We start from the raw sequence: 24,300 nt of genomic DNA, 5'->3' as shown, positions 1-24,300 counted from the left end.
CTAGCCATTTTATGTGTTTCTTCTTGCCAACTAGTCAAAGACTAGTGTAGGTGTTAAAAATATGGCTTTGGGGTCCTACCAGCCTGTCTTCACTGGATCCAATCTTGGCTCCTCCACTAAGCAGCGAATTAACTCTGAGCAATCTGCTGACTCTTTTTAAGCCTCAGTTTCCTCATCAATAAAACAGAGCTAAATAACAATGGCTTCTTCACAGGGCTAGAGTAAGTAGTAAATGAGATATTTCACAGAAACCTATGACTCACACCAGCGCCCAGAAATGCCGGCCAGCTAAGTGCTCTGATCCCGGCCACTATTATCACTACTGCTGCCATCACTGTCTTTTTCCTTTAACTTTTATTTTAAGTTCAGAGGTACACATGCACGTTTGTTACATACTGCCAAGGGAGTAAACTCATGTCATGAGAATTTGTTGTACAAATTATTTCATCATCCAGATCCTAAGCCCAGTACCCATTAGTTATTTTTTCTGATCTCTTCCTCCTCCCAACCTCCACCCTCTAGGAGGCTCCAGTGTGTGTTGTTCCCCTTTCTGTGTCTGTGTGTTCCCATCATTCAGCCCCCACTTACAAGTGGGAACATGCAGTATTTGGTTTTCTGTTCCTGCATTAGTTTGCTAAGGATAGTGGCCTCCAGTTCCATTCATGTTCCTGCAAAGGACTTGATCTCATTCTTTTATATGGCTGTGTAGTATTCCATGGTGTATATGTACCACATTTTCTTTATCCAGTCTGTCACTGATGAACGTTTATGTTGAGTCCATGTCTTTGCTATTGTGAATAGTGCTGCAATGAACATACATATGCATATGTCTTCATGTAGAACGATTTATATTCCCTTGTATATAAACCCAGTGACGGGATTGCTGGGTCGAATGGTATTTCTGTTTTTAGCTCTTTGAGGAACCTCCACACTGCCTTCCACAATGGCTGAGCTAGTTTACACTCCCACCAGCAGTGTATAAGTGTTCACTTTTCTCTGCAACCTCACTAGCATCTGTTACTTTTTGACTTTTTAGTAATAGCCATTCTGACTGGAGTGAGATGGTATCTCATAGTGGTTTTGATTTGCACTTCTCTAATGATCAGTGATGCGGAGCTTTTTTCATATACCATCACTTTCATAGGCTGATTATATCAGCATGATTCCAGCACACAGTGTTTTTACTAACTTCTTCCTGTGTCAGTGTGCTGAGCACGATGTTCAGATGCTCAATATATTTTTTTGAGTGACATCTCATTAAGGTTATGGGAAACATAAAAGCAGAAGACCCAAAGATCAGACAAACCCTCTGTTGAACACAGCTTCTTAGAAAAAAACGGAAACAAAACATCTTGGCTTCATTCCTTCCTCAACCTTGAGCCCTGGTTCCCCACATAGTTTATTTCATCTTGGTGATGCTGGGATTCTCCCCCTTTCCAATGGTGATGTGATGACCAGGGTACCTGCTCTGTGAGGAAGGAAGGCTTGTACGCGCCATCGGTGGACTTGTTCCCTGTACCCCTCATGGACTTCATGTGCGAGACGGCCATGCGGAGGATGGTGAGCTTGTCTGGCTTCCGAGCCAATGCGCTGCACGTGGGGACCATGTCGGAGAGCTCCGTGATGTACTGAGTCATCTTGTTCCGTCTGCGCCTTTCAATTTCACTATGATTCTCTCTTTCCAGAAAGCACGAGATCAGGAGAGGGGGAAAAAAGAGAAGTATCAGATTAGGGATTACTATCTAGTGAGATAAAACCATTAACACCAAATCATCAGGAACTAGGGGCTAACACCTAACAGTTGAGTGCTTTGAATGAATATTGGGCAAAGCGGACCTTTTGAGGCCTCAGCAAGCTCTTACATCTATATGTTGGAAGCACAAACATCTATATCTCAATCTCTAAATACATAGCAAAATCTTCTAATTACTCCCATATGCCTGAGGTATTTTTGTAAGCACAAAAAAATTGAGACATGAGGGCTGGGCACGGTGGCTCACACCTGTAATCCCAGCACTTTGGGAGGCCGAGGTGTGCAGATCATTTAAAGCCAGAAATTTGAGACCAGCCTGACCAACGTGGTAAAACCCCGTCTCTACTGAAAATACAAAAATTAGCTGGGCGTGGTAGCACATGCCTGTAATCCCAGCTACTTGAGAGGCTGAAGCATGAGAATTGCTTGAACCTGGGAGGTGGAGGTTGAAGTGAGCTGAGATCACACCACTGCACTCCAACGGGTGCATACATGAATCTGTACATGGATATACACACGTGCACACACACAAATGTGGTTACTGTCTGCTTCAATATGTGGTTTACATGTTGTATCTTTCATATTTATTACATATAAATATGTAATATATAAATATAAGTATGTAATAAACATATTATACATAATATTTATATATTATATCTTGCAGTAAGAAGTACTATATAGCCTTGCCATTCTTTGTGTCACTAAGCAGACCAATAATGCTATAAATTTACTTTAAAGTTGTGAATAAGCCTTTGTTCTATGCCCAACACATATTCTGCAGCATAGTAACAGAACAGGTACACCCCTGGCTTATGAAACAATAAATAACCAATTTAAAATAAAAACACATTGCCAAGGAATTACTGAATGCAATCTCCGTGGTGTGTTACGATAAAAAACTAGCAGAAGGGAGGGTAGAATGTTTCCAACCCAGGCTTTTTACCTTTAGGCTTGAAGGAGTCACAGCCAACCCAGTTCAACGACTCTAAGACAAAGCTGTTACTTGGGATAAAAGAATTATCTTAACATATATCCCACGTCTGCTGCAGGATTTAGGGTTTCACTGGTGTTCAAAGAATGAGAGTGACACTAAGGGCAAGAAAAAAACAACTCAGGCAGGGCTGCCTCCAAACACTGCATGTATTAACGAACTTAACAGCCCAGCCTCCCAGACTGGGGAACAGACATGCCAGTCAGCCCTGATGACACCAAGTAGCACGTGTTGAGGGCCTCTGAACACACAGACCAAGGGGAAGTGAGACTGCAGTAGAGGTCACTGCAGAGCGACCTGAGCCATCCACCGTGCACCTTCCAGACCCTATGAGCAGAGGAGTGGTAGAGAAAACAAGGAATGCCCAACTCTGTCCTCAAGCAGTGGGGGGTTAACTACGAAGATAAAACATACACCTTGCATAGTGGAAATGAAAGGCAGAGTATGATTAAATGCTTCAAAAGGCAGGTGGAAAGCAAAAGCCACAATAGAGAACAACAGCAAAGAGGAGATGGTGATCCTGGAGCTGAGGGTGCTGGAAGGGGTAGGGAGGAGGAACTGGGAGAGAGCTGGGCCTAACCTGTCAGCAAGTAGAGGAGGTCTACTTTGGGGAGGGGATCAGCAGGATCAAATAAAGGCCTGGAATTGGGAAGAAGCATTTGAGGGTGGTGAGGAGGCAGGCCTAGATGGAAGGGTAGAGACGGGCCCTGGAGGAGGAGATGGAGGCTGGGACCAATAGGGAAATTCCTGACGCCTGGTGCTCTCCTCCCAGCCACAAAGGATAACTCTGCAGCCAACCCACTGGAATGGTGGAAACACCAGTCCCAGCACAAATGCCCTTGGTCCACAGAGCATAGCCACTCTGATAGGGAGGGGCATATACTCTCCAGGAGAAATGGCTCCTGCGTAATCAAGCAGGGCTTGTTGACTGGGGGGTAGATAGAGGTAACCAGAGAAGAATGGGTTGGGGCGGGGCAATCATAAAGAAAGAAAGCAATGAAAAAGGGGGATTTGGTTACGGATTGTTGAGTTCTTTAGTGCATTCAGGAACCCTTCCCTGGAGGAGATACAGGAATTCTTTTCCTTCTCTCCAAAACTCTGAAGCAGGTAAATGAGTGGTGGCAGCCCACCCTGAACTGGGTCTTCACCAGCATCTCCTGCATTTGACTCCTTAGCCAGGAGCTTGTGACGAGACAACCAAGTGCAGCAAGAAAGGTCTGGAGGAGCTCTCAGAGGAGGGTGAGCCCCCCGCCTCGCCAGACTGCACTTCATCAAGGCCCGACGGGGTTGGTGGAACACAGAGACAGTTGGCTGGGGCTGCTGGCATTGGAAGATGCTGGGAAGCACCCTGGCTGCCGATGGTAGTACATGCATGAGTTAGGCCCCGGGCTGCACCCACTGCCCCGCACTCTCCCGCCAGACACCCTGGAGAACCGGCTTTCCTCCCATACACTCACACCACCTAGAGTCTGCATTCCAACTCTTCAGCCCGACTTCTGGGATCTCCCTCATCAGGCGCCACCCACAGCCCGGTCCTCTATTCCAACCACGTGTCAGCTGCTCCCTACCCCTCAATATCACCAGGCAATAGCCATTCCTACTTATCTTCCATTCAGCACACGGGGAATTGCTCCCTTCCCTCAAAACTCCATCAGTGTCAAAGCTCTTGCAGCTGTTTCCTGGTCCTCTCCCACCTTCTCCACTCCATGCTGACTGCTTGCTGTCACTACTTTTCTCCTTGTCAACAACCACCTTTTCCCAGCCTTTTTCTCCACCCTCACCCTCCAGTTTAGTCTTCATGTTGTGGCCAGACTGATGTTTCTCAAAATACAAACCAGAGCCCTCCCTTAAGCCCCTTCCACTGAGTCTCCAAATCCTTCAGCTGGTCACTGTGGCCACTGCTTCAATGCAGGGCTGACGCACACTTGCTTCTAATACTACTATCCAAAGAGCTTGTCCCATAGTGGCACAGACCATCTTGCTTTATAAATATTCTGCAGGCAAAAAAATATTCATGTGATTCTTAAACTGAGATCTAAAGCAATTTCACCACAGTGCTCTGTGAACCCAATCTGCGAGATAAGGTGTGTGAAGAAGATAGCCTTAGTGCAACGGCTTAAAAACTGATTGTATTCATTGCCTAGTCCAGAAAATGCTCCAAGCACTTTATATTTTATGAAATAATACTGAGTTACCAGCAGAATGTCAAAATGACTGACAGCTGCCAATTACTTAGCAACAAGATTTGATAAGTGACATACACATATATATGTACAGTTTCATTTTGAAGCCTTCATCAAGGCAGGCGGGATGATGCCATCTTGTGAATACAGAAGGACGTATCTCCAAGACCATGTTTGCTGGGGCAAGGCCATCTCCTCCCCAGAGTGAGGGGACAATTTGGGGTCTGCCTGGAGGAGCTGTAGGAGTGAGCCTGTGAACCTGGTATCTGTGACTTGCATGTGCCCCACATGCTTGCTTGGGACTGATAGCATCATTAAAGAAATTAACTCCTATATACAGGGAAGCAGGACCAGGACTCCAGAGAATTAACAGCTGGGGACACAGGTAGAGCTGTCAGCTTCAAAGACACCTCTGCTGTGCTAAGAGGACCCAGAGCTTGGCTCTAGGAGCACAGCTATGGAAATCAAGGCACAGAAAGAAGAGGTTCAACTAACTGCACACTGACTTGTGTTTCTTTTCCAACTCTGCTCCTAATGGGGACCTCCTAAGTTTAATCTGAACAGTGAGCTACCCATCTTAATTAAAGTACACAAAAGGAGAATTTTACAAGATCTCAATAAAGAGCATCCTTTAACTGTTGACAGCAGTTGAGTCTCCTGTCTCCTATGGGAAGGGAACCTTAGACCCAGAGCAAGCAGACTGAATGAGACAGCCCCATGCTGGGCACTCCCTGATCACTGCAGACGTGGTACACCTGGAGCATACTTCGAGTGTGGGAGTTACCACGCTGGGTACTGGAGATGGGTGCAGGACAGGACAGAGAGCCCACAGACAAGCAGGGGCAACAGAGAGTGAGCAGGTACAGACACAATCCCTGTGTGGTTCCCTTGTACACTAAAAGGTCAGAAGAGGATGCTGAGAGTGTGTGATGGGGAGAGCTCCCTGTGAAAAAGTCCTAGGGAAATACTCAGGAACCCTAGGACCTGGAGAGGTGACAGCATGCTAGCAGCCCTCGCTCTTGGCGCCTCCTCGGCTTCGGCATAGTGGACATGGACGAGGGGGCAGCTTGTTTCTCATTGGACAATCTTTTTTAAAGTGTCCTAGTAAACCACACTGATAACAAAGCCTACTGGGTGATTGGCCTGCTCCTTTTTCTGTCCTCTCTGAACCACCAAGGTTTGTTTGTCTGAGGGCCATGACTAAGGCTGCGGCCTTTCTCTGATCTCACTTTTCCTTTTGGGCCTGTTCCTCTTGGTCCCTATTATAGAAAACTAAGGTTGCCAGGTTTAATAATGCCTCCAAATTTTGCTCAGGGCCCAGGGCTTGCTTTTGGAGCTTTCTCAAGCGCCGCCAGAGTGGATGCCGAGGCCAAGGAGGCGCCGAGGGCAAGGGCTGTTAGCATGTTGTCACCTCTCAATGGGACACTGAAAGGCCCCGCACAGGGCCTGGCTGAGAGGAGCCACAACGTAAACCTAAGTGCTTCTGCAGCCTTTCTTTGCTCATGTCAGGTTGATCAGGTGTGGGCACCTCAAGGCAGCAGGTGGGCCAATGCAAGATACTCTGAGAGATATGACCAACTCTAGCTCTAGCCAGGCCACCTACACTGCCATGGTCCAAATTTGAGAAGTCAGCACTTGAAATAATACGACTGATCACAACTCACTGCCAGCTTCAGAGCTACATGGGTCACATGTGGAAGGTCTGTAGAGCAGCCCTGCTACAGATGGCACCAGGACCACATTTCTCCACGATGCCTCGGCATCCATTTCTACCTCCTGAGGTCCATACCCCTCTCCAGGCCACAGCGGTCCCAACCACAGACCTGCTGAGAATAAACATAAAGCTTCTCCCCAACCTGGAGAAGCATCACCAAGCAGCTGCCACTCTCAAAGCCACTGGGCTTGGAAACAGGCCTCACTCAGGGCGGAATTTGTGCTCATTTCCCCAGATTGCCCCAGAACTGGAAGACTGGTCACCAGGAGTTTTTTCCTTTTCAGAATTCACCCGGCAAACAGTGATAACCTCTGCTCTTGGACAGTTCACCAAACTGTGCATGGCTCAAGTTACTGAACAAACAAGGCTTTCTGCCTGCAATTCCAGTAAATGGCTTCAGCACTTCTCAAGCAAAGGAAGCATCAATCCCCTTCTCCCCCTACTAGGGATTTCTCCATGAGATTTGACCAGCCAGGGTGAAGTCAGAACTGTAGGAAGAGACCCTTTGCATAGGTCATACCACCTGGCCTTCAGAGATAGCCCAGGGGAGTCATCAGACCAAGAGTGGCTGCGTGGGGGTCTACACACGAGTCCTGTTCAACTGTCAGCAGCCTCTGGTGCAGTATTAGGCACAGGCTGGCTCTGCCCCACCTCGCTGACACTCGGGAAGGAAGGCTGTGTCTTTCCAGGAATATCCTTCATGGCCTGTCGCTCCTGGGCAGCGCTGCAGGGCATTGTAAGAGCCATGAAGGCCAGAGGAAAGCCACTTCAGGAAGCCCCGTGGAGGTTGGTCAGATACCTGCAGAGAGGGCCCGCTGAGGCATATTCAGTAGGGCAGTTTTCCCAGCTTCTGAGGCTGCTCCAGAAAGGGCAGAGGGTTGTTCTCTCCTTGAGAAGGAGGTAGGCATCCTGCTCCCCAGAAGCCATCCAAGGCCCAGGTTTCTGCAAGGCAACTACAAGATACCTGTATGGGTCCAGGCTGAATACAAGACTCACACAAAACACAGGGAGGAGTCTGAGAAGCCCAGATCCTCCCAAGCAGGGGCCCAGGCCCAGCACCTCTGACAATCCCTGTTCCCAGTGAGACACACATCTTACATGTTTCTATAGCAACTTATGGCTTCCCAAGCACTCTCTCAGCACTGGCTGCAATCGATCCTTGCAACCCACCCCCCACCCGCCAATCAGGAAATACCTCCTTTACCTACAGAGGAGGAAGCTGAGGCTCCAAGGGTCAAACTGACTTACCAGGACTGGGACCAGGCCTGCCAGTCACCTGCTGCCTCTCTCTCACCACCTCTACCCAGCAGAGTACTAACTGGTCCTAGTTCAGAGCTAGAATGCCTGGAGAGACTGTGGAGCAAATATATTTAAAGCTTCATGGGAGAAGAATATGCCTAGCAGCTTCCAAACAGACACAGCTCAGGACTACTTAAGATCCCAGAATTGATTTCCTCCTCTCTCTCCAAAAACCTCTAGTGTTATTCAGGCACTATCATTTCAAATCAAGGTTAATCTCTCTAGCAGAAAAACTGAAGGGGGTAGCTTAGCTAAAAATGGTAAGAAACACATCAAGGTGCAGGTCCATCATATGAGAGCCAAACGTATTGTATGAAGAAATCACCCTGGCTGAGCACAGTGGCTCGCGCCTATAATCCCAGCACTTTGGGAGCCTGAGGCAGGCGAATCACCTGAGGTTGGCCAGCCTGGCCAACATGGTGAAACCCTGTCTCTACTAAAAATACAAAAAATTAGCTGGGCATGGTAGTGCACAACTTTAATCCCAGCTACTCGGGAGTCTGAGGCAAGAGAATCGCTTGAACCCGGGAGGCAGAGATTTCAGTAAGTTGAGACCGCACCATTGCACTCCAGCTTGGGCAACAAGAGCAAAACTTCGTTTCAAAAAAAAAAAAAAAAAAAAAAAAAAAAAAAAGGAACTCACCCATCCATATTAGCATGGTGTTAGAAAGCCACCCCCTCCTACAAAATCTTTCATTCCAGTGTGTGCTAACCCTAACCCTAACCTTAACCCTAACGCGAACCGTAACCCTAACCCACTGAAGCAACATGGACTTTAGTTGCTCATAGGCAACACTGTACCAGATTCTACTCAGCTTATCTGCAACTCTTGTCTGGTTCATACGAACTGAGACTGTAGAGGCAGGGAGGAGGCATGGGAAGTTTGGAAGGGCTCATCTTGGGGTTTGCTCTGCAACATCTGAAAGGCTTGGCTGAATCTCTTCCTGCTTTACAAGGACCTCACATGCCCATCCAGTGTGTCCCACACATGGTGACTGATAAGATCAGGTCAGATGAAAAAAGGGGCACTCCTTGCTGCTGCCTGTTCACCCTCTCTGCCTTGGAAATACTTTAGGCATCTTCTCACTTGGAAACAGAGTAACCCACTCTCTAGGCTAAGATGCTCAGACTAAGAATTTTGGAAACCCACAGTTTTCTTTTCTTTCTGCCAGGAAAGATCTCTGCAGGACACGCCTACCTTGCATATTTTCCTTATCAACAGAGCTTTGGTCATGATACCTACTCACAAAGCAGGAATGATTAAAACTAAAACATCACCACAACCTGTAAAGCCAGCAGGGAAAGTGCCTACAAGCTTAAATACCACACAAAACCAAAAGGGATGTACCAAAAGGGGCGCGATGAGAAACAAAAGGTCAATTCTGCAGAAGCTTTTCTGGACGAGTATCTTTACTTTTAGAGGTTCACTGTCTAACTCTACAAAATATAAGGCATAAGTTTGTACTGGTGCAATCGAGTGCTACAATCTCACCAAAGAACAGCCAACGGGGTCACTTACAGCCATTTCTAAAAAGGTTAAAGAGAGGCCAGGAAGCCCATCGATAAGGGATTTTGAGTCCAAGCTCTTAGGAGGCTCCAAGCACTGGAGCCGAATCCTCAGTAACAGATATGAGAACTCCTTGGAAGGTCTTTAGGGTCTTTTGAGAAAGGGTGCAGAATGAGTCTGAAGGGAGCAAAAATACACAGATAATACACAGTGACAAGAACTAAAGTTTGAGGAGTGCATACTTGTTTGTCCCCAAGTTGTAAATGTAACATAAAAAGACAGTTAGGACTGTTTCCTCTCTTTGTTTTAATGAAACATTATGCATACATTCACACACGTAAGGCACTTGATGAGCGGGTGTATACTTTTGACCCTACAGATGGCAGCTCTGGGATGTGACAGTGCCCCTTGTGAAACAATATTTAAGATGCCTCCACGTACTGGTGGCAGCTGACCCCAGCTGCAGGTACGAGAAGGTATCCTGGGACTCCCTAGAAAATGTTCATCTAAGGGGCCGTTAAAGTAGGAAGATGCCCCCAAACCACTCAGACTGATGAAAAGGCTTTTGGCCTCTGCTTGAGTGTAAGGTTGCAGGACATGCTGGGCGGGACTGGTGTCTGCCTCCCAGGCACACCAAGACCATCCACACAGGCACAGGAACCAGGAGGGACTGGTGCTGACCTCACTATAGGAGGGTGCGGCACCACTACCAGCTGCCCAGGAGGATCATCTTTGGAGAAACACTTTCTGGAGTGTAATCAGCATTTTTCCAAAGACACAGGGTTTATCACTACCTGCTGTTAGGATCAGTGACTTGATAACTGGAATTCCAAGAGTGAGGTCAAGCCAAGTGCTCCCAGCGGAGGCTGCTTTCTCAGCTGAGCCCAGGAAGAAAGGCTGGCTCTGCGACTTCACTCCTTTTCACCTCCTTGGCAGAAAGGCCTTCTCTGAAACTCGTGCCATCCATCTCTGCCACCTTCTAGGCTCTTCATCATCATCACCACTGCCCACCCACACAGTCAGCCCCTGCCCCTAGACCACCCCCAACGACAGCCTCTGCAGGGGGTGATGCACACCTACCCATCTGTCTCCCCATGCCTCTGCCCCCAGGACTGACCTCCGCCTCCTCTACCAGACCTCAGCCAGCCTCTCCCATGGTGGTGGCTTCTCACTATTTGACCACAACTTCCTACTTTTCCAGCCCTCTCAGACTCCCACAAAATTAGAACTATTCTTGGACTGCATTGCTACTTCCCGTCCCTGGCATCCTTCATTCTCTTCTCACTCTTCCGGACTCCCAGCTGCCCTTCACTCCCTCTGCCATTGGACCCACAGCTTGGCCTCTTCAACCACCCTCTCATCGATACCTTAACCACCTCGACTCCTGTCCTTCCATGGCACCTGCCCTAATTCTCAACCCTGAGTCTGAGAAAAGCCTGCATCGCCTGTATCCACTCCGCTGGGTATTGCTGGAGGGAAACTGCACTTATACACAATGACGCCACCTCACATTGGTGGTACAAAATCTCAAATGGGGTCTAAAGTTTTTACATCTCTGTCTTCGGTTAGCCTCCTTCCTGTGAATTCAACCCAGGGCCACCCCAAACTTCGCTCTGCCACACAATAGCAAGCCTCTTCCCACCTGTGGCACACAGCTCCATTTCCTACCTAATCAAGACAATGGAAGCCACGAGAATTAACACCTCCACTTCTGATACACCCACAGCCTCGCACTTGGCCTCACCCGCAGCTCCTTCCTTCTGCCTTGGAGCATGAGTACTCCCTTCTGTGGGCTTGGGTCTCTCTCCTCATCCTCTGAACCCATCTCTCCCCAGCCTCACTCCTGAGCCTTCCAAATCTCTGGCTATCCCATTCTTTCCCCTCCTCACATGGATGCACTCACTGTCTTCCCATCCTTACAAAGTACCCCTCCCGGAACTCCTTCCTTTTTGATCTACATCCAAACTGCTCAAAGAGTTGTTCTCACATATCTTCATGTCTTCATCTTCCAATCAGTCCTCAGCCCACTGTAGTCTGGCTTCTGTCCCCCAGGTCCCCGTGACTTTATGTGGGGGAAGGAAACTTCGAATGTAGGCAGAGCCACGTTCTGCATATCACAGCTCCCAGAACGGCATGAATCCCACGTGTGAGAAAGAGCTGAGGCCTTGGGATGTGGTGAAGCGGGCCTGAGACCATTTCTGGCACTGGCAGGCGGGATCCTGGAATGCATGTGCACGTATGGGCGTACGCATGTGCGTGCTTGTGTGTGTGTGCACCTGAGGTCACACAGCAGTGGCAACTTCACATCTACTACTTTGTTGCATCTAAGGCCTGCTGTGACGCGCCTGGCTATGCTAAAGTAGGAACCACACCAAATTCCTGTAACTGCGCTCCTTTGTGACTGTGACCATACTTCCCAAATTAAAAACTGAGACATGAGGTCTTATGATGGGCAGGACTTTTAAACTTGGAAGCCCCCTTGCGAAAAGCTGGAAAAGCTGATTGCACACATACATCAAGAGACAGAAACCATGGCACAGCACCCTGTCTAGATTCTGAGTCAGCAAACTACGGTGGGCACTGGCTCACAAGGCAGCCTCTATCTCTTCCAGGGCCTCACATGAAGGGGCTTCCGTTGTGTGATTGTAAGAAGAGAAAAAGTCAACAGGAGAGGCACTGGGGTGTTCCATGCCAATTGGAAGCAGATTCTCCACTCCTCCCCTGGACAGCAGCCACAGTCACAGCAAAGTGGAGGGATGAGGGTGGACTCAGTCATCTCTCCTAGTGCTGAGCAGCTCAGATGCATCCACGAGCCCATTCACTGAGGGCCCAGCAGCTAAGCCTATGTGACATAATAAAGTGGCCTCTGGGGTCTTACAAACTCATTCCTATTAGTAACAGCACATGCTGGAAACACATCCTATCTTCCTTATTTTTCACAGGGGAAGCGATATGGTTCATAGATGCCTGGGTTTGAACCTTGACTGTATAAAAACGAACTCACAGACAGGCTCACGAGATTGTTACCCAGAGTGTAGAGTTTCTGTTTCTTACTGATTGGGCCTAATACAAGAGCTTTTTGTACTCCTGCACTATTATTTCATCACGGACACTGATCTTTTCAATGTCAAAAAAACGTCACTCCTCATCTCTCTTCCTCTTTATGTTTTGAGGCCCCAGGAATCATCATTTCCTGAGGTTAGCATGCTATGGAATGTTATCTCAAGGGGAATTTTGACATGGAGGAATCAAAGTCATTGTTTCCTCATAGAGGGAGGCTGTGTACAATGAGAGCAAACTGGGGCAGGGAAGTATGTGCCCTTCTTTCCATTTCAGCAAGAAAGCACACCCTGCTATTAAAATGTATCCCAAGAAATGGGTGGATGTCCAAGCTGCCATTCTGTCTGCACCACGGGAAAACAACGTATGCTTTTGTTATTGAAACTCATGTCCTGTTTTGATTAGAAACTTCAAGGTCATTAGTGACCAAAATGTTCTCCAACTCCTCTCTACTGTTTCAAGCAAAGCAGAAGCTGAAAGATGGAAGGAAAAGATTTTGGGGAGGAAAGTGTATGGCATGATGAGAGTTTACTATGGACTTGGAGACTCTGGGAATCTGTGGGAAGTAATGAGATGCATGTCCCTCTTGAACGGGTGGAAAAGTGTGCTGAACTCACAATCGCAATGCAGTTTGTAAAAGGAATCATCCCCAAAAACGGCCACCATGAGGGGAGAAAACTAGGGCAACTCAGGGGGCCCAGGACTCAATACGCACGTGGTTCCTCCAAAACAACTGAGGCCATCAGCCCAAACTACGGACCATGGACACAGAAGAAAAGTAACCATCACCCATGGCAAGTTTTCAAGTCCATCAATGACCAAGAATTAGGAAGGCTTGGAGGCTTGGCTAGTGGGGAGGAATGTCAAGGCAGGCCCATCCTTAGGCAAGTGGGTACAGATGTGAATTTTGCTAAGAATGATGGAATGATTTGTGCCCTCCTGTCAACATTGCCAAACTTCCTACCATATCTTAAACAAGATGGGAAAAAAAAAAAGAGTCATGGGATTGGGCCTGCCTTATCCTTCATGTATGTAATGTATATAACCCCATGGACATTCGTGATCCAGCAAACTCTCCATGAGGTGGTCTGCACTCAGGATGGCCCCGCAGAGCCCAGATAAAGATGCTGTCACATGGCCAGAGGGCAACACAGTTCTTAAGAACTGAAAACCCAGTTTTCTATCCTGCATCCAGAATACAGCTGCCCTGGTTTCTCATATCTCTTCTTATTTTCCATGGTAGCAATAGAAGACTTATCTTGAAAGTTTTTTCTAAACTTGAACTCTAGGGCTATTCAGCAAGAATGAATTCCTGTTTGCTTTATAAGCAATGAAAATAATTTTAATAGATTCCTTTTTTTAAAATAGGACTTTTTTTTTTTTTTGAGATGGAGTCTCACTCTGTTGCCCAGGCTGGAGTGCAGTGGCGCAATCTCGGCTCACTGCAAGCTCCGCCTCCTGGGTTCAAGCCATTCTCCTGCCTCAGCCTCCCAAGTAGCTGGGACTACAGGGGCCCGCCACCTCGCCCGGCTAATTTTTTGTATTTTTAGTAGAGACGGGGTCTCACCATGTTAGCCAGGATGGTCTCCATCTCCTGACCGTGTGATCCACCTGCCTCAGCCTCCCAAAGTGCTGGGATTACAGGTGTGAGCCACCACGCCTGGTCTAAAAGTCATAGGACTTTTTAAAAGGCTTTTAAAAATACTTTTTAAAAAGCCTTATTGTCTTTTAAAAGGAATCCTTAAAATTGACATTCATTGCTTATAAAGCAAACAGAGTTAATAACTGGTTACTTACCTTTTGATCATCTATAGCTAGCTGCCACTGGGCCAAATACTGCCACAGAGTGAGGGACTAGGAAGATGGTCAAACTATAGGCAATGGCTTTTTCAGTGACAAAAGACGTTACATTCTTGTATCTTTCACTAAGGCGATTGCTGGCTATTGGCTTCTTTAAGTCTAAGGAAAATAAAATAAACTTACCTTGAAAATTTACTGGGGCCTTCACCATCTTCATCATCGAAGTCCATTCTGAAAAGTCAAGATCACAAGTGAGCACTGATTATCGCAGAACATTTTAACTGGTAACAGGAGCTGCTGGAACAAAAGGAGCTTTATTCACTAGGACTGCTATCCATTGGCCCCAACCTTTGGCAGTGCTACAAGCAATATCTCTACACAGTCATCAAACATGTTCAAGACAAGAGGAGGCAAAATGAAAGGCCTTCAGTCTAAGCAACATTAATTCTATGGCTGGGAATATTCAAGTATCAACTCGTCCCTCCAGAACTCTATACGCCATTCCCTTCTCAGAACTCTTAGCGGCCAATGGATTGCTCTGGCTACGATGGAAAGGTGTATCTTCCTTGTCTCTCACCATCTTTGGGAATACCTGCTCCACTCTGCATCATCTATTCCACATTAAGACTGTTTTCTTACTTTGTCTTATGGTATACTAACAGCCTGAAAAGGCTCATGGGATTTTGAAAACAGAAGTTGTCAGGATGAAGGGATCACAAGTGAAAGAGAACATACTACTAGTTGTACTGCTTAAAAATGTGGCTGGTCTTGATGAGTCAAAGTGAAAAGGACATTTAAGACCTTGCCCTATTAAATTCAGGACCAAAAACATGGCTGTTGAGGGGAAAATGCCTGTTTGGGGCCCAAGCTATTCAAATAGGCTGTGCCTATGGAAACTCACCAAGTAATTATTCAGACTCACCTTTTACTGGGCCTCTCAGTGTAAATATAAGACAAAAAGACTTGATAAATATTTGTTGAACTAATATCTTAAACTCTTCTCAAAAAATCATGTCTCTCTAACGGTAATTCACATGATTCTTGAATATGTTAGGGCAGAGGGGGTACTTAATTGGTGTCAAGTGTACCCAGAGTCCTTGGGGAAACAAAATGAAAAATGATACAGATGTCTGAGCTCTCCTGGACATCCAGGGTTAGTGCAGCTCCTTGAAGAGAAAGTCTCAGAGCCACTGCATTCCCCATCTTGTTCTTTGTAGCCCTGGTGGACTGGATGAGGCATAGTTCCCATGGAATTCAAGCAGAAGGAAGGCCAGTCTGCCTGGCAGCCTGGATTGGGATATTCTTTGCCTAAACAGTTCAGTATCAGAATGAACTGTGTATTTAATGACCACTGCTACAGATTCTAGAGCTGCTGGCCTCCCAGTAAGGGTGACCCATACCCTCAGGCTCTAAGGGCAGGGCTTCAGTGGCTAATGAGTGACTTGGAGAAGGCACAGGACACCCAGGTTACCAGGAAATGGCCAGATTACACAGGGCAAGCCATCCTTGCACGGGCACATCCAAGAAGCTCCCAGCAAGACAAATCCTCGTCTCTAGGGGATTTGGGGCAACTTGAGGGACTTAGGGACTGGAATTAGGTAAGGCAGATAAGTATTTTCTTCTTAAAATCAGTATCTTTTGTTTTTGTTTTGTTTTATATACAGCGTAGCCGAAGTCCTAATCTTGGCCTTATTTTGTTTGGAATGACTGATAGGATCCCCTGCTAATTTGGAATCTCTGGTTCTCGGACATAAGGGTTATACTAACAGTACAAGAACAAAAGGAGTTACATGATTGGAAAAGATGACAGTAATGATAAAAGAAATACCTATGCACAAAAAGAACAGGAGATGGGGTAGAAAAGTGATAAGAAAAAAACAAGCACAGTTAAAGGGCCTTACAGACACCACTAAGAGAGACACACACACAATTCTGCAAGGTAGTTTGGGAAACCAGGCACCAGGCAGCAGCTGTAGAGTTGCCGATGTTGTGGACAAGTGGGAGCTGAATGCAAGACTTTCTAAATGGATCAAAGCTATCAATATTCTGCATAATTACTTAGCCATCACCCCACCTTTCCCGGAAAATTACATCGGGTAGGTAACCACCAAAAATGCTGTAATCAAATTCACCCGGTGTTCTGCAGAGTCGCAGAACTACGCTGCCACCTAGTGTTCACTGTGGGGAAGAGCGATTTTGCCGTCCACATGAAGGTTATTTAACAACACCCCATGCGTGCTGTCAAAAACATTTCAGCGTTAAGAAAGAAATAGCAGTTTCAACATTCCAAAGAACTCATGCAAGCATTTAATGAAACCACAGGTGGGTATGAGACATACAGTTATCTTTAAAATTCCTTTTAGCTCAAGTTGGTATGAGTATGATTGTCAGTACTCCTGCAAAATGCAATTTATAAGCCAGCCCTCTGTCCTCAGCCTGCATGATCTTTGGGGTGTTTAAGGTGACCAACCATCCTGACTTTCTCAGTATAGGAATGAAGATACCTGGGATCTAGGACTTCAATGCTAAAACTGGAAAAGTCCTGGACCCAGCACAATGGTTGGTCACCTTTGTTTTCGCAAAGAGTTCTGTTCTTTACCCAGCCCTTTGTGGGACCAGACAGATAAGGAAGTGAGCCCCGTGGTAAACAATCCCATGTTGGCCAGGTCAGCTGTGGCTCAATCAAGCAGAGGGTATGAGAAACAGATGGCCTTGCTCCAAACCCAGAGTCTTCTGAAGTCCTCTGGGAACTTGGGAACCAGCATTTGTCTGGGAAAATTAGGGGCCAAGATCCTGTGCCTGCCACCCGTGCACGCGTACAGCCATCGGCTCTAGGAATTCAGGGGCGAACCAGGAGATGAATCAGGACACAAATGTTTAAATACTCAGCATGACTCAATCCACCCAAAAACAATCTCACTGGCTCATCAGCAACATGGAAAACAAGGCAACCCTGGAGGACACAAAGGATCTTTTAGAGCCACACCTGCCAAGATGCTGTTGCTTTGGACCCCTATCACTATCTCAGATTCCCTACTTTACATAGGACTACCATAAGCTATGCCTAGTTCTTTGCTATAAGTCTAAGTAAATCTTGTTTTATATCTTTTATGTGTCTCTATTATACAGCAACATCTGGATAATAAAGGAGAGAAATCAAAATATGACTTTTAAGTCCTATTGTACTCACCTTAATTCAGCACAGTGAATGGATGATAGAAGAGTCTTCAAAAAGGGGGCTGAAAATGCATTTTACTGTACTTTTCTGTCAATGAGCCTGAATGCCTGCCTCGATGAAAAGCCATGATAGGCATTTCCAAACTTGCAATTAGTTAGGAATGAGTGATGTGAAGCTGCCTAACAGTTACTGTAATCATAATAATGCTTCATCAAATATGAGCCACTAAACAGAAGTCACTTATGCTCTAGTGAGATAAAAGGGTTGGTCCCACAGTGACAGTAGAGGAGTGATCCCGGGCCAACCCAAAGCTTCTGCAAGAAGTGAAGTGTCAAGGGCTGCTGGAAAATGCTCCTCCTTTGGAGCCTGGACTGGCCAGCCCAGACTGCAGCAATGCTAGCACATAAAAGCTCACCAAGAGAAACAGCTGCTTACAGAAATATACCTATAATTTGACCACATTCCAGCAGCTCCCAGGGTTACCTTAGAAGGAGATGCTCGTCTCTTGGCTATAAGTAACTTGAAAATAGTTTTTCCTCAATGATGCTATTTTAGAAGCCCAGGATCAGACTCCAAGTGGAAAGGGACTGACACATCCCTGCCCTCAGCCTCCACCCTCCATCCCCATCAAAGGCTAGCTTTGGGATGGTCACAAACCCTAACTGGTCACCTCTGCTTCCCCCTAACTGAATTTGTCCCCAAGGAAGCCCCCCACCCCTCACCACACTGTCACTGAGATCAAGGAGGTTACTACAAACGTGCATTCCAGGTGACTTGCTTCAGCTCATTTCTCCCACGCACGTGGAATCACTTTTGAAAGAATCTGGGACTTCAGAGCCTTCACCTTGAGTCTCAACTGCTAGGAGGGCAGGCAGCTTGCTAAGACGCTTACTGATGAAGGCTGTCAGGGAAGTGGGAAGGAAGTTAAACCATGAAGATCCACAGTGCTGGGCCAGGCGAGAGGCCTGGAGGATCTCAACTGCGAGATGTTGGTTTTACTTGGCTTTGAAACACTAGGATGGGAAGCAGGGTTATCCTGAAAATTTGGGATACTTCCCTCCACCAGAATAATCAGGTCAGAGTGGGAAGACCTAGGCAAGGAATGGGGGTGTGGGAAGGTCCTTGCCAATGCCACTGCCCCCTTCCACCACCCCCATTCCCCTTCTCTCTTCTTTCCCCTCTCTCTCTGAGTCTCTCCACCATGTCCCACATTCTCAGAAGGAAGAAGGAGGTGGAAGCACACCATGCCATCAGTAGGGAGGGCAGTGGGAAATGCGTGCCGTGGCACAGGAGCAGGGGCCTGCCATGGGGTTACCTGCATTTCAGTGAGAGTGAGTGACTTCCATCAGGGTCTCCTTTGTACTTAGCTAAGTGTTTAGGCTGTGGTCGAAGGAGCTATTATCATGAGCTTCTAGAACAGCGGTGACCTCAATCACAGAATTTCAGCAAAACATGTAAAAACGTCAGATGCAAGAATTACTATGGAAACAGCCCTGTAAAAACGGAGGTTTCTTTGCTTAGACACAGGATACATCCCTAAGCCACTGAGGCTTGGCAAGTGGAATCATAGTTTGTTTGCCCCCCTCCCTCCGTCAGGGAAAAGGAAGTAGGGGTGAGGATGGTGGAGGACAAGTACCCTAGAGAGGTCAAGCTGGTTGCTTTGCCTTCCACAGGTCATGCCCTCGCCCCTGGGTGATTTGTCAGCAATTGCTGCTCATCCTCCGTCCTCTCTCATTGCTTTTCTTGATGTTTCACTCCCCAGGCTTTAAGTGGAATGCTAGGTTCTGCGTCCACCTGCTCAGGATCCACATCTGCCTCCAGTGCCATGCTATGTGTGTTACCCGAGAAGGAAAGCACAGTGGGGCAGGACTTCTTCAGAAACGGGACTGAAGCTAGATGCAGTGGCTCATGCCTGTCACCCCAACGCTTTGGGAGGCCAAGGTGTGAGGACTGCTTGAGGCCAGGAGTTCAAGACTACCCTGGGCAACAGAGCGAGACCCTGTCTCTAAAAATAAAATAAAAAGAAATGGGACTGTGTCCCCAGTCAAATCAGCAGCTCAAGGAGCAACCACAAATCAGGGTGTGGACACCAGGCTGGGGCCAGAAACATGGAGACCAAGGAGGGAAGTAGCCTCGGCTCACCGCAGCCCAGGCCCTGCAGGAGGGGAAGAGGAAACTCCTGGCAGAGGCTCAGAGGTGACTTCCCAGCACAGAGACAGTCCCTGGTCCTGTAACTACTAGTCTGGGCCTGAGCATCTCTGCCTGGACTTGGTCCTGACTCAGCCCACCTGCCTCATCACAGACTCCTGTGCTGGCCTCTTCTGGAAAAGGACTTGGGCAAGCAATGGGGCTCTGTCCTCAGGGAATGCGAGTTAGCGTGCACATAGACATTTAAAATAATTTTAAAAGGCCTGGAATTGTAAAAAATCAATTAAGTTGATATGGTGACACCTCGTCTTCTTTTAGCAACTGCTGAGCTTAGCACCTAGTTAGCAAGAATGGCTGGGTTTGCAGGAAGCCCCAGAGGTGAGCCACATCATTTATTACAGAGTTGATCTGCAGAGCTTTGCCCCAGGCCCCAACACTGCTCATCATAGCTCTGCTGGTCTCGCTGTAAAGATGGTGGCAGCTGCAGATAGAGAACTGGCTGCATCAGCACCCAGTGAGTGCAGTGAGCGTGCTGAATACAGGGAAAGCTGGCATCACCACTGAGCTCAGTTGCTGGGCTTTTTAACCCCCTCTCTCATCATAAAAACCTCAGGCCCTCCTTTAGAGACTACACAACACACGTAACAGTCTTTTTTCCAACCTAAAATTACAAGGCTGAATATGCTTTTGCATTCTAGCCACACTCCATCTCAGATCCTGGTATTTCCTATTGACTCCACCTTTGTTCCCTTTAAGAATCATATTGGACCACCTAAAAACGGGCCTACCCTATCGGCATTGGGCTGTGAGAAGTGGGTTCTGCTGTAACCGGACAGTTGCATTCCCAAGGAGCCGTGTGTTATCAGAAATTGCTTTAAAAGTACAAACTGATTCAACTTCATGAGAAACCTTGTTTATCAAATAGTGCATCGAAAATAAAATGGATTCAACAGGAGAAAGGGACTAGGTGATATATTGAGTCTGAAAATGTCCGTCATGTTTTTCCTGCAGGATTTTGGTTGGTTGGATGGTTGGTGGGTAGTTGGTTGGTTGATTGGTTGGTTGGTTGGTTGGTTGATTGGTTGGTTGGTTGGTTGGCTGGTTTTTTAGGTCTATGTACAGCCACAAACATTATGGATCATTAATAGGTGCAATTTTGGTTCCATCTGCTCAAGAGTGATGATATTTCTGGCCCTATCAGAACAAGTACACTTAGAACAATAGTACTTAGTATTATTACCACCTTCACTAGCAGAGCAGCAGACAATGCCAATGGTCTGGTCTTCAGGCACTGAGATTTAGCCAATTCTTTTGAAAGGAATTCCTGCATACCATCTATGAAGGAGGAAAGAATGGACAGCACCAGGGTGGAACCTTTGCAGCCCACAGGGGCTGGAGCTCGGTGCAGCAGTGCTGCCAAATCTGGCTTGGAGGCTCAGGCAGGATAACAGGCAAGCCCTCTCCCTTCAGATGGCCTGAGCCAGGCCCAGCAGGATCACAAAGCACATTCTCACCACAAGGACAAGCAAACAGAAGTCCCCAGCTGGGTGCCGAGGCCCAAAACACTTAGAAGCAAATCATGTGCATATTTAGGAATCTTGCAAAAGCTAAACAGGATGCAAACTGCTGCGCTTCTATTCTACAGGACGGGGAGAAACAATATTTTCCTAACAGGTCAAGAGCATTGCTCAACATTTATTAAGCCAATTCCTGGAAACGCTGAGGTCACTTACCCGGAACGCCGCTTTCCTCCACGGGCAGGCATGGCCCCCGCCATCCTCACCTGTCCAGTAGCCGCCATGGGGGCAACGGGCAATGTCACAGATCCAGGTATGTCTGAAGCCATTTCTGGAATTCAGCAAAGACAAGAGGTTTTGTCAATGCCAGAAAAGCCCAGTAACAGGCAAGAAAAGTTGTCATGTGGTACCAGAAGCACCACCTGCGTGGAGAGCCCAGGGACCTGCATCCAGCAGGCCACTCTGCCATCATCAGCTATGCAACTAGAACAAGTCTTTCCTCTTTCTCTGGAAAAGAGTATCTCTGGCAGTACTCTCATATTTACTGATCGGAACTGTGGTTAAACAGAATTAAAACAGCTTCGCAGCTTTCATAAGGGACTCCTGTCTCCTGACCACCTGGAGGCAGGTAAGATGCACAGGAATCTTTTGAAAGGAATTCCTGCACACCATCTATGAAGGAGGAAAGAATGGACAGCACCAGGGTAGAACCTTTGCAGCCCACAGGGGCTGGAGCTCGGTGCAGCAGTGCTGCCAAATCTGGCTTGGAGGCTCAGGCAGGATAACAGGCGAGCCCTCTCCTTTCAGATGGCCTGAGCCAGGCCCAGCAGGATCACACTGACACTAAGTTCTAAGCAGCACATAGCCAAAGCCTGAGGGAAAGAACCAACTCCTGGTAACCCAGACGGGGCACACTCCCAAGAGGCAACACCCTGCTGCAGTGCCCGCCGCTGCCCGCTCTGTTGCCCTGGGTTCGTGTTCAAGCAGAAAGGCTGGTTGCCATGCCTACTCTGGACTCAGAAGCCCTGAGTATCTGAGCCCTGCTTGGCCCCTCTGTTCTTGATGAGGACGGTGAGCTCCAGGGTGTTAAAAGCATCACTTCAGGCTACAGCAGGCCAGGCTGACGCTTCCTGTATCTCCAGAGCTGGACCTTTCCAGGAATAAATATTAATTTAAAGAACAAGAAGGTCTGGCACTAAATGAGAGTACCTTTCCTGCACATTGTGGCCAAGACATTATTTCCTATAAGCCAGATACTTTTGGAAGCTCATTAAGGTCATGTCAAGCATCCCTGATTTCAAAGAAACCACACTAAGAAGTCTCTCTTTCCTACCTAATGGAGAGCTCCTGAGCTCAGGCACCCTTTCTCAGACCATTCCATGGCTCGACAAATATTTCACATGGCCTCTGTGATTCTGTTCACTGTGGTTGGGAAGGACTTCCACAGTGTTAGCTTTTCTTAGCTCAACTTTTACCCAGGGGAAGAAGGGAAGCAGCAATGTACAAAAATGTATTTAAAAAAAGATGGGTCAGGATACATAAGGAATCTGAGCCCTTCTTAGTGGAGAGAGATGCCTAGTGATGTTGACAGTACACGGCTGGTGTAGGTTTCTGCTCTGTTTCCTTTCAGCAGAACTCAGGGAGTCCTGTGACAGTTGACCCACAGTTATGCCCCAAAACACTGTATGTTTAATAAACACATTTGAAGCTCAACTTGAACTATCCCACTCAAAACTCTTGAAGAAGAATTTTACAATACACAATACAATTTCACAATCAACAAAATCTTAATTTAGTCACTCTGCTGTGTCCATAAAACTCTGGGAATGACCACACTTTTGTTTGTTTTTTAAACCAAGGTACACATCGAAAAGTCCTCAAGGGAAAAAAATCCTCCTCTTAAAGTAATTCTCTCCCCTTTAGATAACTGAGTTTGTGACAGCTAGACAGTATTAAAAGCAATAAACCAACAACCTTATCATCTGCCTGCTTTGATAAAATATTTATATTTTTCTGAAATGGAGGCTAAAACACATTGAGTCCATTATGTCCCCAAATTGAAGGGCAGAATCACTGTTAGAACAAAGACAGATGACAATGAAAGTCACTACTTTTTAAAATAAGTTCCACAGAACAGCAGCCCCTTAAGATTCTCCAAGAAACAGAGTTCTGTGGTCAAATAAGTTAAGAAAAAAGCTGTGCACTTACCCCCTTTCTTGGAGATTCCAAAGTCCACTAAAAACATATTGAGAAGTCCTACCTATATAAAGAAGTTTGCTTAGCTTTGGTTATCCCAGTATATCATAAATACCTCTAATTGTGGAAACTTTAAAAACGTATCACCTGCTCAGCTAATGTTCTAAGCAGCACAAGTTTTGGTATTTTAAAGCCATTACCTTGTTCCTGCCTTCCAGTTGAAATTTCAGGCTGGAGGAGATCTTAGCCATTGTTGGTAATCCTAGAAAGGTTGTCATCCCTTCTCTGTTCCAATCACCTGAATTTAATTTGGGTAAAACAAAAATGCCAATAGTTCTGGTAATATAAGTTGAAAAAAGTAAAGCTCCCCAAAACCTTGGCTGGTGGGGTAAAGGATAAGGAATACTGAAAACCTAGTCACTTCTTTCCTCCAACAGATGAAGGGAGCAAGGCAAAGAGAAATTAGATGACCTGCGTGGGTGCCCACAAGTGACCTTTCTTTTTCTTGTCTTATTTCATGTGTAGTTTCTTTTATTCATGTCCTATTTCATTGGCCAGAACTTTCAGAGCAATATTGAGTAAAAATGACCTATCGTGAGGTAAAAGAAAGTCACTACTTTGCAGTCAAATATATCTGGATTCAAATCACTACTCAGACACTTCCTAGCTATGAGTGACGGGGCTACTCTAGGTCAAAGTGTCAGCTGTGAAATGTTCATAATATGGACCTTGAAGGGGCATTTTAATAATTAAGGACAAGGTATGTGATGAGCCTAACGTAGTGATTGGGAAAACAAAACACTCAAGCAACAATAGTTAAAATGATCATGATTATGCTGATGGTAAGCAATCTTGCTTGAGCCTTGCATTTAACCGGAATGAGCTGCTGGTTTAAGACAGACATTCTTTCTGTTGTCAAGGAATCTGCTCCTATGCCTACTTTAAAAAGTT

General features: G+C 46.7%; 1 protein-coding gene across 6 annotated transcripts in view; it reads right to left on the bottom strand.

Moving 5' to 3' along the window:
• ARNT2 (aryl hydrocarbon receptor nuclear translocator 2) overlaps positions 1-24,300 on the bottom strand; it is a 201,615-nt gene that overhangs the window by 132,005 nt on the left and 45,310 nt on the right. For all 6 annotated transcript variants that reach the window (XM_028851222.2, XM_028851228.2, XM_028851224.2 and 3 more), the window contains exons 2-4: positions 21,370-21,484; positions 14,494-14,541; positions 1,464-1,677 (exon numbers count right to left, since the gene is read on the bottom strand). In XM_028851222.2, coding sequence (XP_028707055.1) covers positions 1,464-1,677; positions 14,494-14,541; positions 21,370-21,484 — 377 coding nt within the window. The remainder of the gene's footprint in view (positions 1-1,463; positions 1,678-14,493; positions 14,542-21,369; positions 21,485-24,300) is intronic.

Source organism: Macaca mulatta, chromosome 7 (genome assembly GCF_049350105.2).
Source record: "Macaca mulatta isolate MMU2019108-1 chromosome 7, T2T-MMU8v2.0, whole genome shotgun sequence".
Classification (NCBI taxonomy): Eukaryota; Metazoa; Chordata; class Mammalia; order Primates; family Cercopithecidae; genus Macaca; species Macaca mulatta.
Note: the sequence above shows the minus strand (reverse complement) of the source record. Positions and strands in the feature narration are given on the sequence as shown.